The 22306-nt window shown below is 46.1% G+C and overlaps 1 protein-coding gene across 11 annotated transcripts in view; it reads left to right on the top strand.

Moving 5' to 3' along the window:
* TIAM1 (TIAM Rac1 associated GEF 1) overlaps positions 1-22306 on the top strand; it is a 482294-nt gene that overhangs the window by 315834 nt on the left and 144154 nt on the right. For 5 of the 11 annotated variants that reach the window (XM_063956407.1, XM_063956405.1, XM_063956409.1 and 2 more), the window contains 2 exons: positions 9279-9368; positions 10944-11914. The exons of the other annotated variants lie outside the window; for them this stretch is intronic. In XM_063956407.1, the coding sequence (XP_063812477.1) occupies positions 10955-11914 (960 nt within the window). In that variant the 5' untranslated portion in view covers positions 9279-9368; positions 10944-10954. The remainder of the gene's footprint in view (positions 1-9278; positions 9369-10943; positions 11915-22306) is intronic. 11 annotated transcript variants of the gene reach the window in all.

A 22306-nucleotide genomic window follows, 5' to 3' on the forward strand; every position in this document is an offset into this window, starting at 1 on the left:
CTGATCACCCGATTATTGCATAGTGTGTACCTCGCATTATACTTCAGTTTACACATCAATTAATAATTCTATAGGCACTCTTGGAACATTTAGTTTTAATATTACTGGTATAGTTGATGCTATGACCTCTACTTCTTTTTCTTCATTTCATCAGCCTCATTTATAGCGGAGTCTGGAAGAGAGGCGCCGAGGAAATAGGCGATCAAAAAGCTCTGAGTGGTCCCTTTGCTCGTGTTTTTCACAGTTACGTCATGAAAACACATTGTAGTTGCGTATTTGCTCATTATTTCCCCGCGCTCTTCCCATACCGGTGTGTTTTATACATTTATTTTGCAATTCGCAGCCGGAAAAATATTATTCATTTTATTTTATTTTCCTCCTAAGTCCTAAATAATTTGGTTTTCTAAAGGTCTGACCTCTCACTGCATTCCTGGAGCCTTCTCCTTTCTTGTGGATATTGTTCTCTATTTGCATTTGGTTCCATTAATCAACGCACTGGGCAAAGTCAGCTGCCCTTGCTACATTGTTAACTGTTGCTTCCTCCCAGCAAAACCTTTTCAACCAGCCCAGAGAGGTTTAATTCCTTTAACAGCCTTAAGTTAACACAAACTGTAACTAATTCACACTGTGCCTGGTGCTTGCCAATATGTGGACCTCTGTAGGATCAAAGATTGGCTGCTGAATAGCGCCCCGCTGCTTCTGAATTACAAGCCGGCTGCTTATTATTTGATTGCTCACCTAATTACAGTATTCTCCTGTTTAACTCCTTCCACCCTCCAGGCTCATTGTTGTCAGGTTAGGAGGGAGCGGAAACTGCAATTGTTTCAAACTGCAAAACGAGGGCCCACAAACCACGGTAACAGAAACTTCTTTTTTAATGTTTGAGTCGTGATCATACCAGGTATGACTGGAGAAAAATTCTAAATGATGCATCCTAAAATGTGTCTGTTTGGTTTTCAGTGGCTGATACATTCTATCATAGAACACTTTCTTTTTTTATTTCAAATTTATGATGTTTTTTTTTTTTAGGTAATTGGTTTGTCGACAGCCAATATGTCAACAAACTATATGTGGATGACAGAATGCTGACGTCATAATGCCAACACTGTAATCTATATATTTAGGGGCTCATTTATCGAGTGATGAAACTCATTGTGAATGATAAAACTTGTTCCGTATGATAAAAGGTTCTCCTGCCAATCAGCTCCTAGCGGTCATGTGTACATCTTCTAGCGGTCATGCGTACAGTTTCTAGCGTCCCTGCGCATGGCTCCTGGCGTCCCTGCGTACACAGTCCTAACAGTCATGTGTTTAAAAAAAAGTTTTTTTAATGTCCTAAATTGAGTTGCTGTAATGAACTATTAATACTTTCGGGATACAGTAAACTCGTGATACAGTGAACTTTAGATGAACGCATTGCAGGGTAAACAATACATTTGGATTGCTGGATTTTGAGCAACATGGTTGACTAGTGCTAGTTAAAGCACTATTTGTCATAGAGCATTGTGTGTACAGTTATACTGTGACTTCAATCATATGATTTAACAGCATCACAACAGTATCCGCATTCTCCTGTCCGCATATACTGTAGTTTGCTGACACAATATGGCCATGTCTGCTCTGGTGGAGGTTGGTTGGTGAGGGTTTTTGCTGAGTGCTTTGGACTCTTGTCCAAAATGCTGCTGTCAGCAATATAAAAACTGCTCTAGCAGTGAAACAGCTCTTATCAATGAACTGACGTTTGGAGCCACGTTGAATGAAAAGTGAACTGCACTTAGAATTAAATAACTAACTTGCCCCCCCAGTACTGAGGGCACAGTGGTGATGTTGCCACTCAGAAGTGCCATGACATCAGTGAAAGCTAAGTCTAGTGATGGGTAAACTCTCCCCGAATCCTGGCTTCCATTAGTTATATGTAGGGAGGCCAATCCCGGGCCTTTTTTTCAATCCCCGGTATCGGGATTGAGAAATGATCAATCCTGGGTTTCCCATGATACCTGGGATTGGGTTGAGGATTGTAAAATGAATAACTTTAGTGCCCTCCCTTCCCGGACCCGCCCAGCCCACAGAACTACTTACCATCCTCTGGGAGTGCGGCCAGGTTCACTTGCTGCAGGCGGTGGGCAGCGAGGTGCGATCTGGGCAGCGCAGGCAGCTGGCGCAAGACTCTGACTTCATGCTGTGCTGTGCGCACAGCCGGGGGCCGGGGAAATCGGGAGAAGGGAGCTGGGCAGCATCTGAGCCATCCTGAGGATGCTCAACGCTGCCTGGCGTTGAAAAAACAAGGGGGCTTTCTAATCCCGAAATCCCCGGGATTGGAAGCTCCAATCCCGGGATTGAATCCTGGACAATTTTAGGCCTCAGGGGGATATTTACTAAGCAGTGATAAGAGCGGAGAAGTGAACCAGTGGAGAAGTTTCCTATGGCAACCAATCAGCACTGAAGTAACATCTATAATTTGCATGCTATAAAATTATACACAGCTGCTGATTGGTTGATGGGGCAACTTCTCCACTGGCTCACTTCTCCACTCTTATCACCGCTTGGTAAATGTCCCCCCTCAATCCCGGGATCCCACCAATCCTGATCCCGGGGTTGGCCACCCTAGTTATAGGGCATCCAAATTGGAAATCAATATTATTAAAGGCATAAATTAAAAAAAATCCATGACCACTTCTCATTTCCCAAAACTTGGCCACATAGAAAGCTACATGTATTTTTTTTATTTTTTATTTAAGTCTTAAACAGGTGGCGAATTGACCTTTATCATGTACTCATCCAGCTAGTCCAGAGGTTCTGAAACGCAGTCCTCAGGGCACCCCAACGGTCCAGGTTTTAAGTTTATCCATGCTTGGCCACAGGTGACTTAACTATCACCTCAGTAATGGTGTGTACACACGGTGAGATCCTTGTTATGCCCGATTTTCACTTTGCGATTTCCCCTGAACTTCCCGGAGCCCAGCACCACTGATTTTGACTAAGTTTTCCTGAGATATGGATTATGTGTGCTTATGATTTTGGCTTATGTGAGATTTTGTCTTATTGATTTAACCATCTGTGCTGAGCCTGGTATATTACTAAAACCTGGACCGTTTGGGTGCCTTGAGGACCACGTTTGAGAACCCCTGAGCTAGTCCATAGATGTCTTTTCCAGCGGGCACACTGATGTGTCCGTTCCTGGAACAGTTAGCAGTGGAACCGGGGTGTGATCCTGTGTGCTCTGCTATCCCTAGCTGAGATTCCGATTTTTCCCACAGCTGCCATGCCCCAGAGGACACTTTCTTCCTAATATTGTGCCCCAGGCCCTATCACAAAAGCCCTAGCTCATTAATTATGTATGCAGTGACGTTAATGGCAGATAGAACAGACAATGAGAGTAGAAGTATAATGGCATGTGATGCGTTTTGTCAGTACCTACATATTATGATGACATTAATAAGTGACTCACACCGATGTAACTCTGCCAGTTACTTAGAATTGCAGACGGTGCACACGATTTCAAAATGCGTCTTAAGCAAGATTTATTATGTAAGATTTCTTATGTACTGCGCGGTCACCTAGTATACACCATGACGTGCATTTCATACAGTATCCTATATAATTAAAAAGCTAACACTGCTCCTCAGCTGTATGGGGAAATTCAAGTGTTTTGTGCGCTGGCGGCCACTAGATGGCGCCCGACGGAGCAATTCAAGTGTGCACAGCCGCTGGTGCTGACATTACTGTAATGTACGTATGACTTCAGCATGCCTTGCCAGCTAGACATGTGTCTTTTTAAACTTGGTGTGGTTCCCAGTGAATTCACAGGCTGTATGCTTGTGAATATTGCTTCACCACACAAAATGGCCGCCCTCTGTAAGTGACAGCTGTACTTTACTTTTGCATGCTTGTCAGTGTTCTTTAATTATTTTTCTTCAAGAGAGCATTGCCATATTCTGCCTCCCATCCTCCTCCATGTCCTACTACAAGGATATGGGGATATCCAGTGGTGACATGAGATGAGGTGTGTGTTGCGGGTCCTTGTAAGCCTTTTCTATACAGGTCTACGCTCTTCTTTGACCTGTTACATTAATGAGATCGTGCTGAGGTATATATTTATTAAAGGTTGTTTTAAATTAATTTCAGATCGATCTTAATCGATGTTGGGCTTCCTGGGCTAGAACAAACATTTACATTTATATATATATATATATATATATATATATATATATATATATATATATATATAATCCCCTGTTAGTAAATCTGTTTTACCCCTGGAAGCTCAACATCGATTTGAAATCGTCTGAGATCGATTAAATTCGTCCTTTAATAAATATGCCCCTGAGAGTCTCCACTTTAGTCATTCATCATTAATATATTGTATTTGATGAATTGTTGGCAGCATGGTTGGTGCAGTGGTTAGCATCACTGCCTCGCAGCATTGAGGTCTGTGGTAAGATTCCCACCAAGGCTGCATCTGTGTGGAGTTTGTACTTTCTCCCACTGTGCATGGGATTCCTCCCACACTCAAAATCTACTGGTAGGTGTGAATAAGTGCAGTAGCCATGTTGCCAATGGACTCAGTACGCCACACTGAGGGTCAGACAGGACGTATCATTTCCAGATCACAGCACACTTTATGGGGCAGTCTGCGGTAGGTGTGGTATCTCCTTAAGTCATGTTTCGGAGAGGTTTTCAGAAGGTGAGTAACAAATTGCTGAGTGCTTTTGGTGCCTCCTCCCCTGATTAATCAGAGTTTACAAGTACTTGAAGCCACACTTTAATCCTGGTTAATTATGTGTTTGGTATTGCCGCTGAAACATTGTGTAAATTGTCACCTGTTCGTTCTAGTGAAATAAGCCACTTGATTCTCACTATGTATTTCAGAGTCGTTCCTGCAGTTAGCACCTCCGCAAGCTCCCCCCTCCCCCCACCTCTGGGCATGTAACTGCTTTGTGGGGGCCTCTCTGTAATAGTCGCCAGTACAGTCGCTGTATTTAATGCTGCTGTGTTACTTTATAAGTAATTACAATTGATTTAAACGTTATTAGACATCCACCTGCGCTTATTCCAAACTGGAACGAGTCTCTCAACGTGTGTGCGCCATTTATTAGCCGCTTGAGGCGTATTTACTGTAAACACCATGGGTGTTATGCCCTAAACAGAAATGTATAAACATGAATAGTCTGCAAGGTGACGCAACATCAGGTTTATAGGCACAGCTGCACCTGCATGGTGAATTGCTGTTCTTCCCACACTCTTGCTTACTTATTGGTGGTCATTCCGAGTTGTTCGCTCGTTGACGTTTTTCGCAACGCATCGATTAGATGGAAAATGCGCATGCGCATGGTACGCAGCGCGCATGCGCTATGTAATTTAATATAAAACTTTGTAGATTTACACAAGCTCGAGCGACGTTTTTTCATTGTTCGAGTGATCGTAGTGTGATTGACAGGAAGTGGGTGTTTCTGGGCGGAAACTGGCCGTTTTCAGTGTGCTAAAAAACGCAGGCGTGCCAGGTAAAAACGCAGGAGTGGCAGGGCGTGTTTGTGACGTCAAACCAGGAACTAAACGGACTGAGGTGATCGCAATCTAGGAGCAGGTATGGAGCTACTCAGAAACTGCAGGGAATTATTTAGTAGCAGTTCTGCTAACTTTTCGTTCGCTATTCTGCTAAGCTAAGATACACTCCCAGAGGGCGGCGGCCTAACGTTTGCACTGCTGCTAAAAGCAGGTAGCGAGCGAACTACTCTGAATGAGGGCCATTATGTTAGTGCTGAATGGGGCAGATGTATTAACCTGGAGAAGGCATAAGGAAGTGATAAACCAGCGATAAGTGCAAGGTGATAAACACACCAGCCAATTAGCTCCAATATGTAAATTAACAGTTAGGAGCTGATTGGCTGGTGCGTTATCACCTTGCATTTACAGTATCACTGGTTTATCACTTCCGTCTCCAGGCTTAATACATCTCCCCAAATATTCTTTAGGGGGGGGGGGGGGGGGTCTCGTGTATTCTCCAGTAGACGCTCAGCCAACCATGTGCCGTATATAGGAAAAATAAGAGTGCCACAGGCCATTCATCGCTCTTCAAAATACAGTAGTTCTATGTGGAACTTCAGGAAATCAGGGAAAAACTCAATGTCTGGGAATTAGATTTTTCGGAATTATGTAGATGTTCAAATTAATGAATTATTTGTTTTTAACTATCTTCCTTTTCTGCAATATTGCACCTGATCCTGCTCATAACTAAACTTTATTTAAGAATTCATAATAAGCTGATAATTTCTTTTACTTTTGTTTCCATAGAAACCTGCTGTTCTGGGCAGGAAATAGATTGTTCTCGCTCCTTCATAACTTGAGTTGATAACCCAAATTGCTCAACTCTAATTCTTTCGGCTGCTGTATTATTATTATTATTATTGCTGCACAGTTAATTTGCATAGAAAAAAAATTTAGAGTATCCCACAGACACAAATGAAGAGTTGTTTAGTTGTCGTTTGTCCGTAACAGAGCGCAAATTAAACCAGTTTGTAAATGGATGTGGCGCGGCCTGTCATGGCTTATTTCCCCAAAGCCCACATCCAGAGGACTCCCAGCCATCCCTATAGCGAAGCTTTGCCCCGTGGGGTGGTGACGGAACACTTTCCATACTTACAATTATCTTCCTTTGATTGCGGCGGCAGCAGGGCACGTGCACTTATCAGGGAGCGAAGCACTTGGCAGATTGTGTGTCCCTTTCTATTCCTGCCGCAGCTCCCTGTGCTTGCTGTGGGTAGATGAGACTTGTCAGAACAGCCTCCCACCACCAGTCTATTTTTGTACGTGCAATCTGCTGTTCCGTACATTGCACAGTTGCGCTTCCTCATACACCACTTGAAACCTGTGGGGGGGTTTTTTGTATTTTTTTTTTATTTTTTTTCATATTGTGGTCATTTTATATAATGCAAAGTTTCCGCAAAAATGTCCTGCCTACCAAGCAGGGAAACACAGGCGTCATACGTGATCCGATTAGCCCCTTGCTGGCTACATGCCCTGCGGCAGCGTGAGACGAGGATTTATAATGTGTGTGTGATCGGTGCAAGATGAACAGTGATCTTATTGTTTTATTTCACTAGGTCACATTGTACCACTCATCCAACCTAATAGGGTAGTGTTGCATAATTAAATATAGAGTACTGTATTACCTGCTGGGAATTAATTATAAGGATGCTAGGAAGCACCAAGGAATGTTGTGCCTGTAGTCATCGGAGTGGTTATAATAAGGCATGGAAATGCAGGGTGATTACTGCTACCCTTATGTGATTTGTACAGGAAAATCTAGAACTTTTCCTGATAAATACTGAATTGACGACCTCCCGGCTTCACCTCTTATTCTCTCACTGCATATACATGAATATGGTACGTAGTCATTATGACGGTATTCAGAATGTTGACATTCAGTCACTTGCTTCTTGGTAATCGAGCACTTGTTTGCTTTGTTTTCACGTATGGCAAAGATTCCAAACTGGTGTTGAGCGGAATGGTGTTTTTGGGTGGGGGTCTTACATGGCACGAGGTCTGTCTGTGTTGTGAGGTGTTGCGTTGTGACTGTTCCTAATCAGGGTTCTTATTGTTGTTCTACACATACATTGTGATATTACCAGTACGAGCTACAAGACACATTAACACATTACAAGCAGGAACATTTTAAATGCTATGTTATAATTCACAACTACATTTTGAGACTGTGACAATTACCCCTACTTGTCTTATTTGCAGTGTACTTTTCGTGCAATTATTACTATGTGAAAAGTATAAATTATATGTTGCCCATTTTTAATTAACTTGCATAAAAAAGTCTACCTGACCAAATTAACCTGTTTATCCAATTAAGATACAATTAGAATGAAACTTTGTATAGTCTTCCCAAACGATCTGCTCTGGTGCCTGTATACGCACTGGTCCACACTGGGCCCCCTGTGATCCACTTATCCCAGGTCAACTGGAACCGTGCGCTTTGGCCTACCAAAATGCCCATACTTCTGTACGTTCCGTGGTCAGTCTGCTGACTCAGGGCCAGATGTACTTAGCCTTTGAGAGTGATAAAGGGGAGAGAGATAAAGTACCAGCCAACCAGCTCTTGTCGTTTTTCAAGCACAGCCTGTAACATGGCAGTTAGGAGCTGATTGGCTGGTCCTTTATCACTGTCCATTTTATCATTCTCCAAGTCTTAAGGTGGGTACACACTGGTAGATATATCTGCCGATCAGTTGATCGGCAGATATATCTATGGACGGATCGGGAAGTGTGCTGTGCATACACACTGCCCGATCCTTCGGGGACTGACGTCATGAACTGGGCGGGCGTGTACACCCGCCCGCCCAGTTCAGCTGTCAGTCACCACCCGCCGCCGCAGCATGTGTATGGCTGGTCGGCCGACCGCCCGTACACACACAGCGACGCCCAATATATTTGGTCGATATATTGGCCGTCGGCTGTGCTGCGGGGCCGACGCGATATGTCTGTGAACGACGGAGTTCACAGACGTATCGCCTGTACATACTGGCCGACAGACCCGCGATATAGCAGCCGTTCAAGAGAACGGCTGCTATATCGGAACCCACCTTTAGTACATCTGGCCCTCAATCTCCTGATTCTAATTTGGTTGATTTTAGCCATATTGACTCAATGGGCGGGATTCAAATCTTGCATCTGCCCTCCCGCCCCCATCGCGTCCGCTGGCAGTATTCAAATGTTACTGCCGATGGGCGCATTTCAGCTCACCACCCCAGGGAAGACAAAAGTGACCCGTTTGGACGCCCAAACGGGACTTTTTGCAATCGCGCCCATGACTTTAAGCGGGTTTAGCTGCTTTACGCGAATAAACCCGTCTTTTATGGGCGCTATCAGCGCGATAACAGGGGGCCATAGAATATTGCCCAGCGATCTCCCGTCACTTTAGACGGGAGATCAGGGGCAATAAAAGATTTGAATCCCGCCCTATATCTACAGTGTTTATGCTACCCCACCAAAGACTATAGGATTGTCTAAGTATATTGACAGCATTATAATGTTTTTCTGTGAAGGTCCTACAAAAAAAAAAAAAAGTCCATGTTCGGCCAGCATCCCGCACGGCCGCCGAAGTTTGACTTCATTACATCCCGGCCTTGGCTTCCTTCGCCAGCCTGTCCATAAAGACTTTATTTTTTTTAACAAGCCTTTTTCTTTCCTGTTGTAATTTATTAATGTGAATTACATCTTTTTTATTGTATTTTATGCTGAGTTTAATGTACGTTCTTTCTATTTCATTTTAGGAATCATTCAACCAAAGCTAAAAATGAATGACCAGGAACCCGAGGGTCCCTATGTGGAGTGATGTTGTATCCGTTGTCATTCTGCCAGAGGTGATTGTGCTTCCTGTGTGTAATGAGTGATATTGTATCACTTCCACATTTCACTGTCTTTTTGACATTTCTTTTTTCATCTTCGTCTTTTCTGTAACATTTTTTTTATTAGGCCAGAAAACCAAAAATGTTGTTTATTTACGTATTGAGGTTAGCGTTTCAAAAACTAATTTTTTTTTAAAGTTCCCTGAATCGCCTACAGATAGTGGTGAGTGCCACTTTAAGAGTTTGAGCACCACTGGTGCAGTAACAAAGTGAAGCTTTATGTCCGCTGAGTGTGGAGATGGGAGTCTTAAAGATGGCCGTTCCCTATGGACATTTATATTTTATTGTAATCCAGATCTTGTACGTTTTTTCTCTGAGCAGTTAAAAGATTGGATCTACCTTCAGGGAAACTACAGTTTTCCTTTTGTGTAGAAGCATCAGGAGACTTGCACACGGGTCATTCTGCTTTCCCTTTTATCCGAGGTCAACCATCCATTTTCCCTGTGAGAACTTTCCCCGTGCATTCGTCTGTCCCTTTGTGCCGGCCAATTTGTGTGATGCGCTGGAAGTGGACGCGTCGTGGGCAGATCATTATAGTGAAGTAGACTGAATCGGCTCTTGACATTCGGCTTTGAACCCCTACTTGTGTTTGCTTGGCGCATTGTGAGCAAACAAAGGGCAGAAAGAAAGATGGGTGACATTCGCTGTTGGGAAAATTCTTAAATAGCCTTCTTCTGTCTGCGGTCTTATTTCCAAACTTGCATGCACTATTTACAGTGATGTGTACTATATATTGTATTGTTACTTACTTTCTCTTGTCGTTGATCAATTCCATCAGACATCCATTCATGATTACCTAAAATTCATGTAAAGAGGTCTGTTTACCATAAACGGATGGCATATACGTATTCAGACTCGGACACACAGATGTACTAGTGTTGCATATCAAATTGATCTGTGCTGTCTCGTGAAGCAGTTTTGTTGCATTCGATTGCAATTAAGACTCACATTTTGTGCAAAAAGATGCGAAAGATGTTACACCGCTCGGCACGGCTCACTTGCGCAATACGATTCATGCCCCATGGCGTATTGAGGCTAGGTGTATGATCAGATCATACATTAAAACATCTTTATTTATCCTGGACTTAAACCTAGTGTTAGGGACCCACCAAATAAGGTAACTTGGACGTTGGTTGGTGGGCCCATATATTTGAGCCAAAAAGAATGCCAAGCACCTTGATTTTGCTTTATTAGTTTGCCGTGTTCATTATAATTACTCTGATTAGCAGTGCTTGGTACTATAGAGTTTGCAATATTTTTTCTTTCTGTGTGGAACTACAAGTCTCAGCATGAGAGCACCTCTCATTATCATTGTAATTGGGGTGTGCAGTCCAAGGTCCCCCTCCCCCATATAATCTTTTTTTTTATCTTGGCTAATTCTCATAATTACATTACATTTCTGCTTTTACTTTTACAGGCTTTTTATATACAGTATATAACAAACTGATAAAGATTGGGGTTTTAATTCTCTTGAGTAATGTGACATTCAAAATTTATTTCATTTTTACTCATTATGATTTTATTTTGCAGACGGTGAAATCATGGGAAACGCTGAAAGCCAGAATGTAGAGCAGGCTTTGTACGGTAAAGAGCACCCTAGCTTGGGCCGGAAGCACACATCTCGTTCGCTCCGCATCTCTAACAAAGCCGCACGCCGCACTCGACATGCTTCCTCCGGGAAGCCGGTGCACCGGAATTCTGAAGTTAGCAACAGGTCCAGCAGCACTCCCAGCATCCCACAGTCTCTTGCAGAAAATGGCATGGAGCCCTACTCCCAGGATGCCAACCTCGATGACTATGATGGCCGAGGATGGGTGGACGTGGGCATGAGACCAGTCTCCTATCACACAGATTCTTCCGTCACACCTAGTCTGAACAGCAGCACCGTTCTCACCGCAGCTTCTGTGCAGAGCATTCAGGACTCTGAAGAGAGCAGACTCTTTGGGGAGGAATCTGCCTATTTTCCAGATGGAAACGGCCGGTCCACGATGTATTTGTCCAACGGGCCAAGTCTCTTGGATGCTGCAAGTTTTAAGAAGAAACGCTCTAAATCTGCGGATATATGGCGGGAGGACAGCTTAGAGTTCTCCCTCTCAGACCTGAGCCAAGAACACTTAACCAGCACTGAGGAAATCTTATGTTCCACAGAAGAGAAGGACTGTGAGGAAACCATTACGAATGACCCAGCCGACTGTCCTACGCAACTGAGCTCTGCCCAACGTGCCAACTCTCTAACCAACTTGTACCCTCAGAAGAGCCAGCATGCCTCCATCAATGGTGTCCCCAGGAATAAGTTCATGGTCTACTGTCGAAACTTGGTATCTCACTCGCCAGAATCCGTGCAATACAAGACGTCTCCCTCTCCGGCTGAGGAGCCGCCGTCGTACAGCAATTATAATACCCTTCCCTGCAGGAAGTCCCATTGCCTTTCCGAAGGTGCTACAAACTTGAAACTCAGTCATAGCAACAGCATGCATGGGCGCCGAGCGAAAACAACTCAGGTAAAGATTTGGTTTATATATCGGGCTGGAAGTAAATAAATCGTAACATTTTTTAATAATGCTGATTGGACGGGTGGGATGCAGTCAATATACGGCTGTCGGGATCCCGGTGTTCAGGAGACTGATGCCGGAATTCCAACAGTCGGTGAAATACTGACGCCTGGAATCCCGACACGTTCTGTATTCCCACTCGCTTGGTGGGTCCACACCACCAACTGAGTGGGAATAGAACCTGTGGCGAGTGAAGAGAGCCACCGGGCCCGATGCGTGGCGAAGGGACTCGCTGCCGGGATTCCGGTAGACAGGATACCACTGCCAGTATAGTGAGAGCCGGCATCACGTCTACCGGGATATCATATGTATCCCAGACGGAGTGGGCAAGTGGGACTTATCTAATAATAAAAATACAATTTGCACAAACTGTGCTGTAACTCTCAGTGACCAGTTAGATGGTGGCTTTTGTTTGTTACACCTCCTACATCCTCTCTGGTTGCTGTGGGTTACAACAGATTTGTGCACATTGCGCCCTGTCAGCTACTGTGATGTAATCCTTATGTCTCATTGTCGGTGCTTTGCATACAGTGAAATTAATGTATTTGCAGGATCTAGAGCCCACACATTCCTCCATTATGTTCATGACAGAGTTATTAAGAATCAATTTGAGATAATTAAACAAAGGTTGGGGAAGCCGTTTGGTAGAAACCAGAGCATGATTTCTCAGCCCTTGTCCTATGTACTGCAATAGCTGTGATTTAAGGGAGCCAGAGGAATATTGGCAGGATAAAGTGGATCCCCGAATCATGACATATTACATTGTAGATCCCATTATAGGTTTGTGAACGCTGGTGGTGTTGCCAGGAACCAGTGATTCCTACTCATGAATGTTTGCCCCACAGATGGTAGACCCTAGTATTGTATTTGGCAAGCTGTTAAAGTTAGCATTAACATAAGGATTTCCCTCTCAAAGAAATTGGCCTGGATGCCAAGTGTCTCCATTAAGGCGGTATCCTCTGCAGTGTTTGCTGAAGCTGACATTTACTTATTGGACATTTCATTCAATTCCAGTGTAATGGAATTTACTTCACTGATTGGTTGTTCCATACGTCTTAACCTGGCACAATTTACATGTCTGATAATACCCTGGTCCTATATTATTACTACTTCTGGTCCTGTGTTCTTTCTGTGAGAATTCTTTGCTCTCCCCAAAGCTAGACTTGTAACTTCAGAAGTACATTTGTCAGTCAGAGATGCAGTAATGCTGCGTGCCTCCCCTGTCTGTCAGAGATGCGGTAATGCTGCGTGCCTCCCCTTTCTGTCAGAGATGCGGTAATGCTGCGTGCCTGTCCTGTGTCTCAGAGATGCGGTAATGCTGCGTGCCTCCCCTGTCCGCCAGAGATGCAGTAATGCTGCGTGCCTTCCCTGTCTGAGATGCAGTAATGCTGCGTGCCTCCCCTGTCTGCCAAAGATGCGGTAATGCTGCGTGCCTGTCCTGTCTATCAGAGATGGAGTAATGGTGCGTGCCTGCCCTGTCTGTCAGATATGCTCCAATGCATACCTTCCAACATTTTGCACAGAAAAATCGGTACAAATTAGGAAAGTGGGCGTCGCCACAGGTAAAGTATACTTTCAATGGAAGTTTGGAGAGCCAAAAATCGGCACAGACCATAAAATAAAAGGTACTGTACCTGCTAAAAAGGTACAGTTGGAGGGTATGCCAATGCTGCGTGCCTCCCCCTGTCTGTCAGAGATGCGCCAATGCTGCGTGCCTCCCCCTATCTGTCATAGATGCGCCAATGCTGCATGCCTCCCCCTGTCTGTCAGAGATGCGCCAATGCTGCGTGCCTCCCCCTATCTGTCATAGATGCGCCAATGCTGCATGCCTCCCCCTGTCTATCAGAGATAAGGTAATGCTGCGTGCTTCCCCTGTCTGTCAGAGATGAGGTAATGCTGCGTGCCTCCCCTGTCTGTCAGAGATGAGGTAATACTGCGTGCCTCCCCTGTCTGTCAGAGATAAGGTAATGCTGCGTGCTTCCCCTGTCTGTCAGAGATGAGGTAATACTGCGTGCCTCCCCTGTCTGTCAGAGATGAGGTAATACTGCGTGCCTCCCCTGTCTGTCAGAGATGAGGTAATACTGCGTGCCTCCCCTGTCTGTCAGAGATGAGGTAATACTGCGTGCCTCCCCTGTCTGTCAGAGATGAGGTAATGCTGCGTGGCTCCCCTGTCTGTCAGAGATAAGGTAATGCTGCGTGCTTCCCCTGTCTGTCAGAGATGAGGTAATGCTGCGTGCCTCCCCTGTCTGTCAGAGATGAGGTAATGCTGCGTGCCTCCCCTGTCTGTCAGAGATGAGGTAATGCGTGCCTCCCCTGTCTGTCAGAGATGAGGTAATGCTGCGTGCCTCCCCTGTCTGTCAGAGATGAGGTAATGCTGCGTGCCTCCCCTGTCTGTCAGAGATGAGGTAATGCTGCGTGCCTCCCCTGTCTGTCAGAGATGAGGTAATGCTGTGTGCCCTGTGGGGAGGGGATGGGGTATATGACTTGACGCCACAATTCAAGTGGTTATCTCCCCATCCTGCTCGCTTCACTAGGAAGTGGGCGGGATGCAGGGGATCTGCCTATTCTTCCAGTGGTGCTTGGGACTACCCGAAAAATTGGAAGTATCTCCCGACTTCTGGGAGAGTAGGTAAGTATGCCCCAAGATCTTACAATCCTTTTGTGCAGCAATGTGGAGATGCAGTGTACTGGGAACATGGCGTACCTGTCCTCATAGTAAACACCTTGTGGGACATTAATAAAAACCTGAAAATCTGGACTATCCACCCCACCCTTTCCCACTGAGCACCATTTTTCCTAAATGAACAAGCTGAACATTGCACCCATCACTGAGGGCCATAAGCACGGTGAATGCTGTGTGTTTGTGTCTTTGCTAGAATGCTAAACAGCTGACTGGTTGTGAGCGAGCAAATATTTACTGGTACCTAAAGTCTGACCCTTCACCCTCACATGACCCCTCACATTACACTCAGAGTAATCTTATCCCAAAAGTACAACATTTGTTACAGACAGGTGCAAGGAACTGTACATCCTCCCCTAATGTGCCCTGACAAAGGACATAATAACGCTTTTACATAACTTGATGGTATGACAGATATGTAACCGTAACGTATAGGGCGTGGTCCTGGATGTGTTTTCTGTATCCATACCTAGGTCCTTGTCAGTGAACTCAGTACAGAGACACGAAATCTATTGTGGTGTATAGTATTAGATAGATCACATGGTAATCACGTGATGGGCACGTCACCGCCGAGTGGGAGCGTCCTCTGGCCGCTCCCGGCGGGTGCCCATCGCACATCGCAGTGCGATATATAGCATGTGTTTTTAAAAACACATGCGATCGCACTGCAATTCAATAAATATTAAGTGCAGCACATACTTTCTTGAGACATGATATTCGACCGGCGTTCCCGCGCATCGCGTCGAAAGGTACCTAAAATATGCATACAATCCTTAGATTTCTCTCACAGATGCGGTCGAAATCGAAGGTTAGCACCGTTTATCTTACAAGTGTGTGGGCACCATGAGTTAGAGTGACCATATTATCCCTTTTACCTGGGACGCTCATGGATTACACAGGTTCTGTGGCTGGCTGACTTCAAGCCGGTTTTAATCAGCCACAGAACCTGTGTAATCCATGAGCGTCCCAGGTAAAAGGGATAAAATGGTCACGCTAAATAAGTTATAATAGCAGGATGGCAGGACAGTCTCCTGAAATCGGTTCGCCCCCACAAAAATCAGAATGATTGGGAGATACACTGCATCCTTCTGGCCCACCGGGTACTGCTGTCCTAGTCAGGACACTCCACTCAGGGCTGAAATGCCTAAAGCGGGGCAGTCGGGGGAGGGGAGGGGGCATGCTGATGCGTTTTGTGGTAAACATTAGCAAACCATGAAGAGGCTTTACACAAAATACGTGTTATTAGCAATGCAGCCGAATGCTGAAGTACATGATAGAAACTTTCAAATATATCAAGGGTTTTAACAAAGTCCAGGAGGGAAACATTCTCCAAATGAAGAGAAGCAATAGGACACGAGGACATGCTCTGAGACTGGGGGGGGAGAGGAATTTGAGGAAAAATTACTTCACAGAAAGGGTAGTGGACAAGTGGAATAGCCTCCCATCAGAGGTGGTAGAGACTAAGACAGTAGAGCAATTTAAACATGCAAGGATATCCTTACAAAGAAATAAGGATCAAACAAGGTTAGAGATAAAAAAAATTATGTAAAGAAAAAAAAAAAAGGGGCAGACTGGATGGGCCAAGTGGTTCTTATCTGCCGTCAAATTCTATGTTTCTATGTTTACTGCGTTTTTCAAATGGCCTCAAGGATCTGAAAACACCAAATGAGCACAATGACTTCTCCTTTTATTATGTTTAAATTGATTTTTTTTTCTACCGATTACCGCATTTTGCACATTTCCTCACATTTTCAGGAAATGAAAAACCGATCACTTCTCCACAGTGAGACAGAGCCAACACCACCCTACTCTCGGCACCACTTCCCTTTGTGGGGGGGTGACAGGACAATCCAACAGTGAAGACACGTTCTACCATAAAGGGGCTTCTAGAAATTCCCCTATCTCTCCCATACAGTCCTGCACAGGAAGTCTTATGGCTGACGGAGCTCTCCTTCCCTCCCGGTCCTTGCACTAAAAGCATTTGTCGGAGTTTCTTAACAATACACTGAAGTCTTGGTATCCGTAAATGCAGCCACCTCATTCCAGCGTCATGCTCGGCTATCGTCCCCCTTTAATAGATTCATTGTCTGTGCCGTGAAATAAATGTGTGGAAAGTCATGTCTGAGACCAAATACGATATAAGAATCATCTAGCGTACGGTGACGGTCTCCAGGGTTCTGTGGAATGTTCTAGCTTGCCACTACTACGTATCAAAGGTGAATGTGTTTGCCAGTTAATGGCACTGATGTTCCACGCCTCGCTAGTGAATCCCCAGGGTAATGCGTGTCTATGTGACGTACATACAGTATGAGAGGGCTGCGCCTTGAATGTATTTGAAAATTCCTAATTTCTATTCATAAATACTTTCTCTGACGTCCTAGTGGATGCTGGGGACTCCGTCAGGACCATGGGGAATAGCGGCTCCGCAGGAGACAGGGCACAAAATTTAAAAGTTTGACCACTAGGTGGTGTGTACTGGCTCCTCCCCCTATGACCCTCCTCCAAGCCTCAGTTAGGTTTTTGTGCCCGTCCGAGCAGGGTGCAATCTAGGTGGCTCTCATAAAGAGCTGCTTAGAGTAAAAGTTTTGATAGTTTTATTATTTTCAGTGAGTCCTGCTGGCAACAGGCTCACTGCAACGAGGGACCTAGGGGAGAAGAAGTGAACTCACCTGCGTGCAGGATGGATTTGCTTCTTAGGCTACTGGACACTAGCTCCAGAGGGACGATCACAGGTACAGCCTGGATGGGTCACCGGAGCCGCGCCGCCGACCCCCTTGCAGATGCCGAAGTAAGAAGAGGTCCAGAAACTGGCGGCTGAAGGCTTTTCAGTCTTCATGAGGTAGCGCACAGCACTGCAGCTGTGCGCCATTGCGCTCAGGCACACTTCACACCGGCGGTCACTGAGGGTGCAGGGCGCTGGGGGGGGCGCCCTGGGCAGCAATGTTAATACCTTTCTGGCTAAAAAGAATACATCACATATAGTCCATGAGGCTATATGGATGTATTTCACCCCTGCCAGGTCTCAGAAAAACCGGGAGAAGAGCCCGCCGGAATAGGGGGCGGGCCTATCTCCTCAGCACACAGCGCCATTTTCCTACACAGCTCCGCTGCTAGGAAGGCTCCCAGGCTCTCCCCTGCACTGCACTACAGAAACAGGGTAAAAAACAGAGAGGGGGGGCATTTTTTGGCGATATTATATATATTTAAGCAGCTATAAGGAAACAACACTTATATAAGGTTGTTCCTATATAATTATAGCGCTTTGGTGTGTGCTGGCAAACTCTCCCTCTGTCTCCCCAAAGGGCTAGTGGGGTCCTGTCTTCTATCAGAGCATTCCCTGTGTGTCTGCTGTGTGTCGGTACGTGTGTGTCGACATGTATGAGGACGATGTTGGTGTGGAGGCGGAGCAATTGCCGGTAATGGTGATGTCACCCCCTAGGGAGTCGACACCGGAATGGATGGCTTTGTTTATGGAATTACGTGATAATGTCAGCACGCTGCAAAAGTCGGTTGACGACATGAGACGACCGGCAAACCAGTTAGTACCTGTACAGGCGTCTCAAACACCGTCAGGGGCTGTAAAACGCCCTTTGCCTCAGTCGGTCGACACAGACCCAGACACCGAATCTAGTGTCGACGGTGAAGAAACGAACGTATTTTCCAGTAGGGCCACACGTTATATGATCACGGCAATAAAGGAGGCTTTGCATATCTCTGATACTGCAAGTACCACAAAAAGGGGTATTATGTGGGGTCTGAAAAAACTACCTGTAGTTTTTCCTGAATCAGAGGAATTGAATGACGTGTGTGATGAAGCGTGGGTTACCCCTGATAAAAAACTGCTAATTTCAAAGAAGTTATTGGCGTTATACCCTTTCCCGCCAGAGGTTAGGGCGCGCTGGGAAACACCCCCTAGGGTGGACAAGGCGCTCACACGTTTATCCAAACAAGTGGCGTTACCGTCTCCTGATACGGCCGCCCTCAAGGATCCAGCTGATAGGAGGCTGGAAAATACTCTAAAAAGTATATACACACATACTGGTGTTATACTGCGACCAGCAATCGCCTCAGCCTGGATGTGCAGTGCTGGGGTGGCTTGGTCGGATTCCCTGACTGAAAATATTGATACCCTGGATAGGGACAGTATTTTATTGACTATAGAGCAATTAAAGGATGCATTCCTTTATATGCGAGATGCACAGAGGGATATCTGCACTCTGGCATCAAGAGTAAGTGCGATGTCCATATCTGCCAGAAGAAGTCTATGGACACGACAGTGGTCAGGCGATGCGGATTCCAAACGGCATATGGAAGTATTGCCGTATAAAGGGGAGGAATTATTTGGGGTCGGTCTATCGGATTTGGTAGCCACGGCAACAGCAGGGAAGTCCACCTTTTTACCTCAAGTCCCCTCCCAGCAGAAAAAGACGCAGTCTTTTCAGCCGCAGTCCTTTCGTTCCTATAAGAACAAGCGAGCAAAAGGACATTCATATTTGCCCCGAGGCAAAGGAAAGGGTAAGAGACTGCAGCAAGCAGCCCCTTCCCAGGAGCAGAAGTCCTCCCCGGCTTCTGCAAAGGCCTCAGCATGACGCTGGGACCTTACAAGCGGACTCAGGGGCGGTGGGGGGTCGCCTCAAGAATTTCAGCGCACAGTGGGCTCACTCGCAGGTGGACCCCTGGATCCTGCAGGTAGTATCTCAGGGTTACAGGTTGGAATTCGAGAAGTCTCCCCCTCGCCGGTTCCTAAATCTGCTTTGCCAACGTCTCCCTCAGACAGGGCGACGGTATTGGAAGCCATTCACAAGCTGTATTCTCAGCAGGTGATAATCAAGGTACCCCTTCTACAACAGGGAAAGGGGTATTACTCCACGCTATTTGTGGTACCGAAGCCGGACGGCTCGGTAAGACCTATTCTAAATCTGAAATCTCTGAACCTGTACATACAAAAATTCAAGTTCAAAGACGCTGCCGTTTGGATTGTCCACGGCACCCAGGGTCTTTACCAAGGTAATGGCCGAAATGATGATCCTTCTTCGAAGAGAAGGCGTATTAATTATCCCTTACTTGGACGATCTCCTGATAAGGGCAAGATCCAGAGAACAGCTGGAGGTCGGAGTAGCACTAACTCAAGTAGTGCTCCAACAGCACGGGTGGATTCTGAATTTTCCAAAATCCCAACTGATCCCGACGACACGTCTGCTGTTCCTAGGGATGATTCTGGACACTGTTCAGAAAAAGGTATTTCTTCCGGAGGAGAAAGCCAGGGAGTTATCCGAACTCGTCAGGAACCTCCTAAAACCAGGGACAGTGTCTGTGCATCAATGCACAAGAGTCCTGGGAAAAATGGTGGCTTCTTACGAATCGATTCCATTCGGCAGATTCCATGCACGAATTTTTCAGTGGGATCTGCTAGACAAATGGTCCGGATCGCATCTGCAGATGCATCAGCGGATAAAATTGTCGACAAGGACAAGGGTCTCTCTGCTATGGTGGTTGCAGAGTGCTCATCTGTTAGAGGGCCGCAGATTCGGCATACAGAACTGGGTCCTAGTGACCACGGATGCCAGCCTGAGAGGCTGGGGAGCGGTCACACAAGGAAGAAACTTCCAGGGCGTGTGGTCAAGCCTGGAAACGTCTCTTCACATAAATATACTGGAACTAAGAGCAATCTACAATGCTCTAAGCCTGGCAAAACCTCTGCTTCAGGGTCAGCCGGTGTTGATCCAGTCGGACAACATCACGGCAGTCGCCCACGTAAACAGACAGGGCGGCACAAGAAGCAGGAGGGCAATGGCAGAAGCTGCAAGGATTCTTCGCTGGGCGGAAAATCATGTGATAGCACTGTCAGCAATGTTCATCCCGGGAGTGGACAACTGGGAAGCAGACTTCCTCAGCAGACACGATCTTCACCCGGGAGAGTGGGAACTTCATCCAGAAGTCTTCCACATGATTGTAGTCCATTGGGAAAGACCAATGGTGGACATGATGGCGTCCCGCCTCAACAAAAAACTGGACAGGTATTGCGCCAGGTCAAGAGACCCTCAGGCAATAGCTGTGGACGCTCTGGTAACACCATGGGTGTACCAGTCAGTGTATGTCTTCCCTCCTCTGCCTCTCATACCCAAGGTACTGAGAATTATACGGCAAAGGGGAGTAAGAACGATACTAGTGGCTCCGGACTGGCCAAGAAGGACTTGGTACCCGGAACTTCAGGAGATGCTCACGGAAGATCCGTGGCCTCTACCTCTAAGAAGGGATCTGCTTCAGCAGGGACCGTGTCTATTCCAAGACTTACCGCGGCTGCGTTTGACGGCATGGCGGTTGAACGCCGGATCCTAAGGGAAAAAGGCATTCCGGAAGAGGTCATCCCTACCCTGGTCAAAGCCAGGAAGGAGGTGACTGCACAACATTATCACCGCATTTGGAGAAAATATGTTGCATGGTGTGAGGCCAGGAAGGCCCCGACAGAGGAATTTCAACTGGGTCGATTCCTACATTTCCTGCAAACGGGATTATCTATGGGCCTCAAATTAGGGTCCATTAAGGTTCAAATTTCGGCCCTGTCGATTTTCTTCCAGAAAGAATTGGCTTCAGTTCCTGAAGTCCAGACTTTTGTAAAAGGAGTACTACATATACAGCCCCCGGTTGTGCCCCCAGTGGCACCGTGGGATCTCAATGTAGTTTTGGATTTTCTCAAATCCCATTGGTTTGAGCCACTCAAATCGGTAGATTTGAAATATCTTACATGGAAAGTAACCATGCTACTGGCCCTGGCTTCAGCCAGGAGAGTGTCGGAATTGGCGGCTTTATCGTATAAAAGCCCATATCTGATTTTCCATTCGGACAGGGCAGAATTGAGGACGCGTCCTCATTTTCTGCCTAAGGTGGTATCAGCGTTTCACCTGAACCAGCCTATTGTGGTGCCTGCGGCTACTAGCGATTTGGAGGATTCCAAGTTGCTGGACGTTGTCAGAGCATTGAAAATATATATTTCAAGGACGGCTGGAGTCAGAAAATCTGACTCGCTGTTTATACTGTATGCACCCAACAAGCTGGGTGCTCCTGCTTCTAAGCAGACGATTGCTCGTTGGATTTGTAGCACAATTCAACTGGCACATTCTGTGGCAGGCCTGCCACAGCCTAAATCTGTCAATGCCCACTCCACAAGGAAGGTGGGCTCATCTTGGGCGGCTGCCCGAGGGGTCTTGGCATTACAACTCTGCCGAGCAGCTACGTGGTCAGGGGAGAACACGTTTGTAAAATTCTACAAATTTGATACCCTGGCTAAGGAGGACCTGGAGTTCTCTCATTCGGTGCTGCAGAGTCATCCGCACTCTCCCGCCCGTTTGGGAGCTTTGGTATAATCCCCATGGTCCTGACGGAGTCCCCAGCATCCACTAGGACGTCAGAGAAAATAAGAATTTACTCACCGGTAATTCTATTTCTCGTAGTCCGTAGTGGATGCTGGGCGCCCATCCCAAGTGCGGATTGTCTGCAATACTTGTACATAGTTATTGTTACAAAAAAATCGGGTTGTTTATTGTTGTGAGCCATCTTTTCAGAGGCTCCTACGTTATCATACTGTTAACTGGGTTCAGATCACAAGTTGTACGGTGTGATTGGTGTGGCTGGTATGAGTCTTACCCGGGATTCAAAATCCT

This window comes from Pseudophryne corroboree, chromosome 2 (assembly GCF_028390025.1).
Source record: "Pseudophryne corroboree isolate aPseCor3 chromosome 2, aPseCor3.hap2, whole genome shotgun sequence".
Classification (NCBI taxonomy): domain Eukaryota; kingdom Metazoa; phylum Chordata; class Amphibia; order Anura; family Myobatrachidae; genus Pseudophryne; species Pseudophryne corroboree.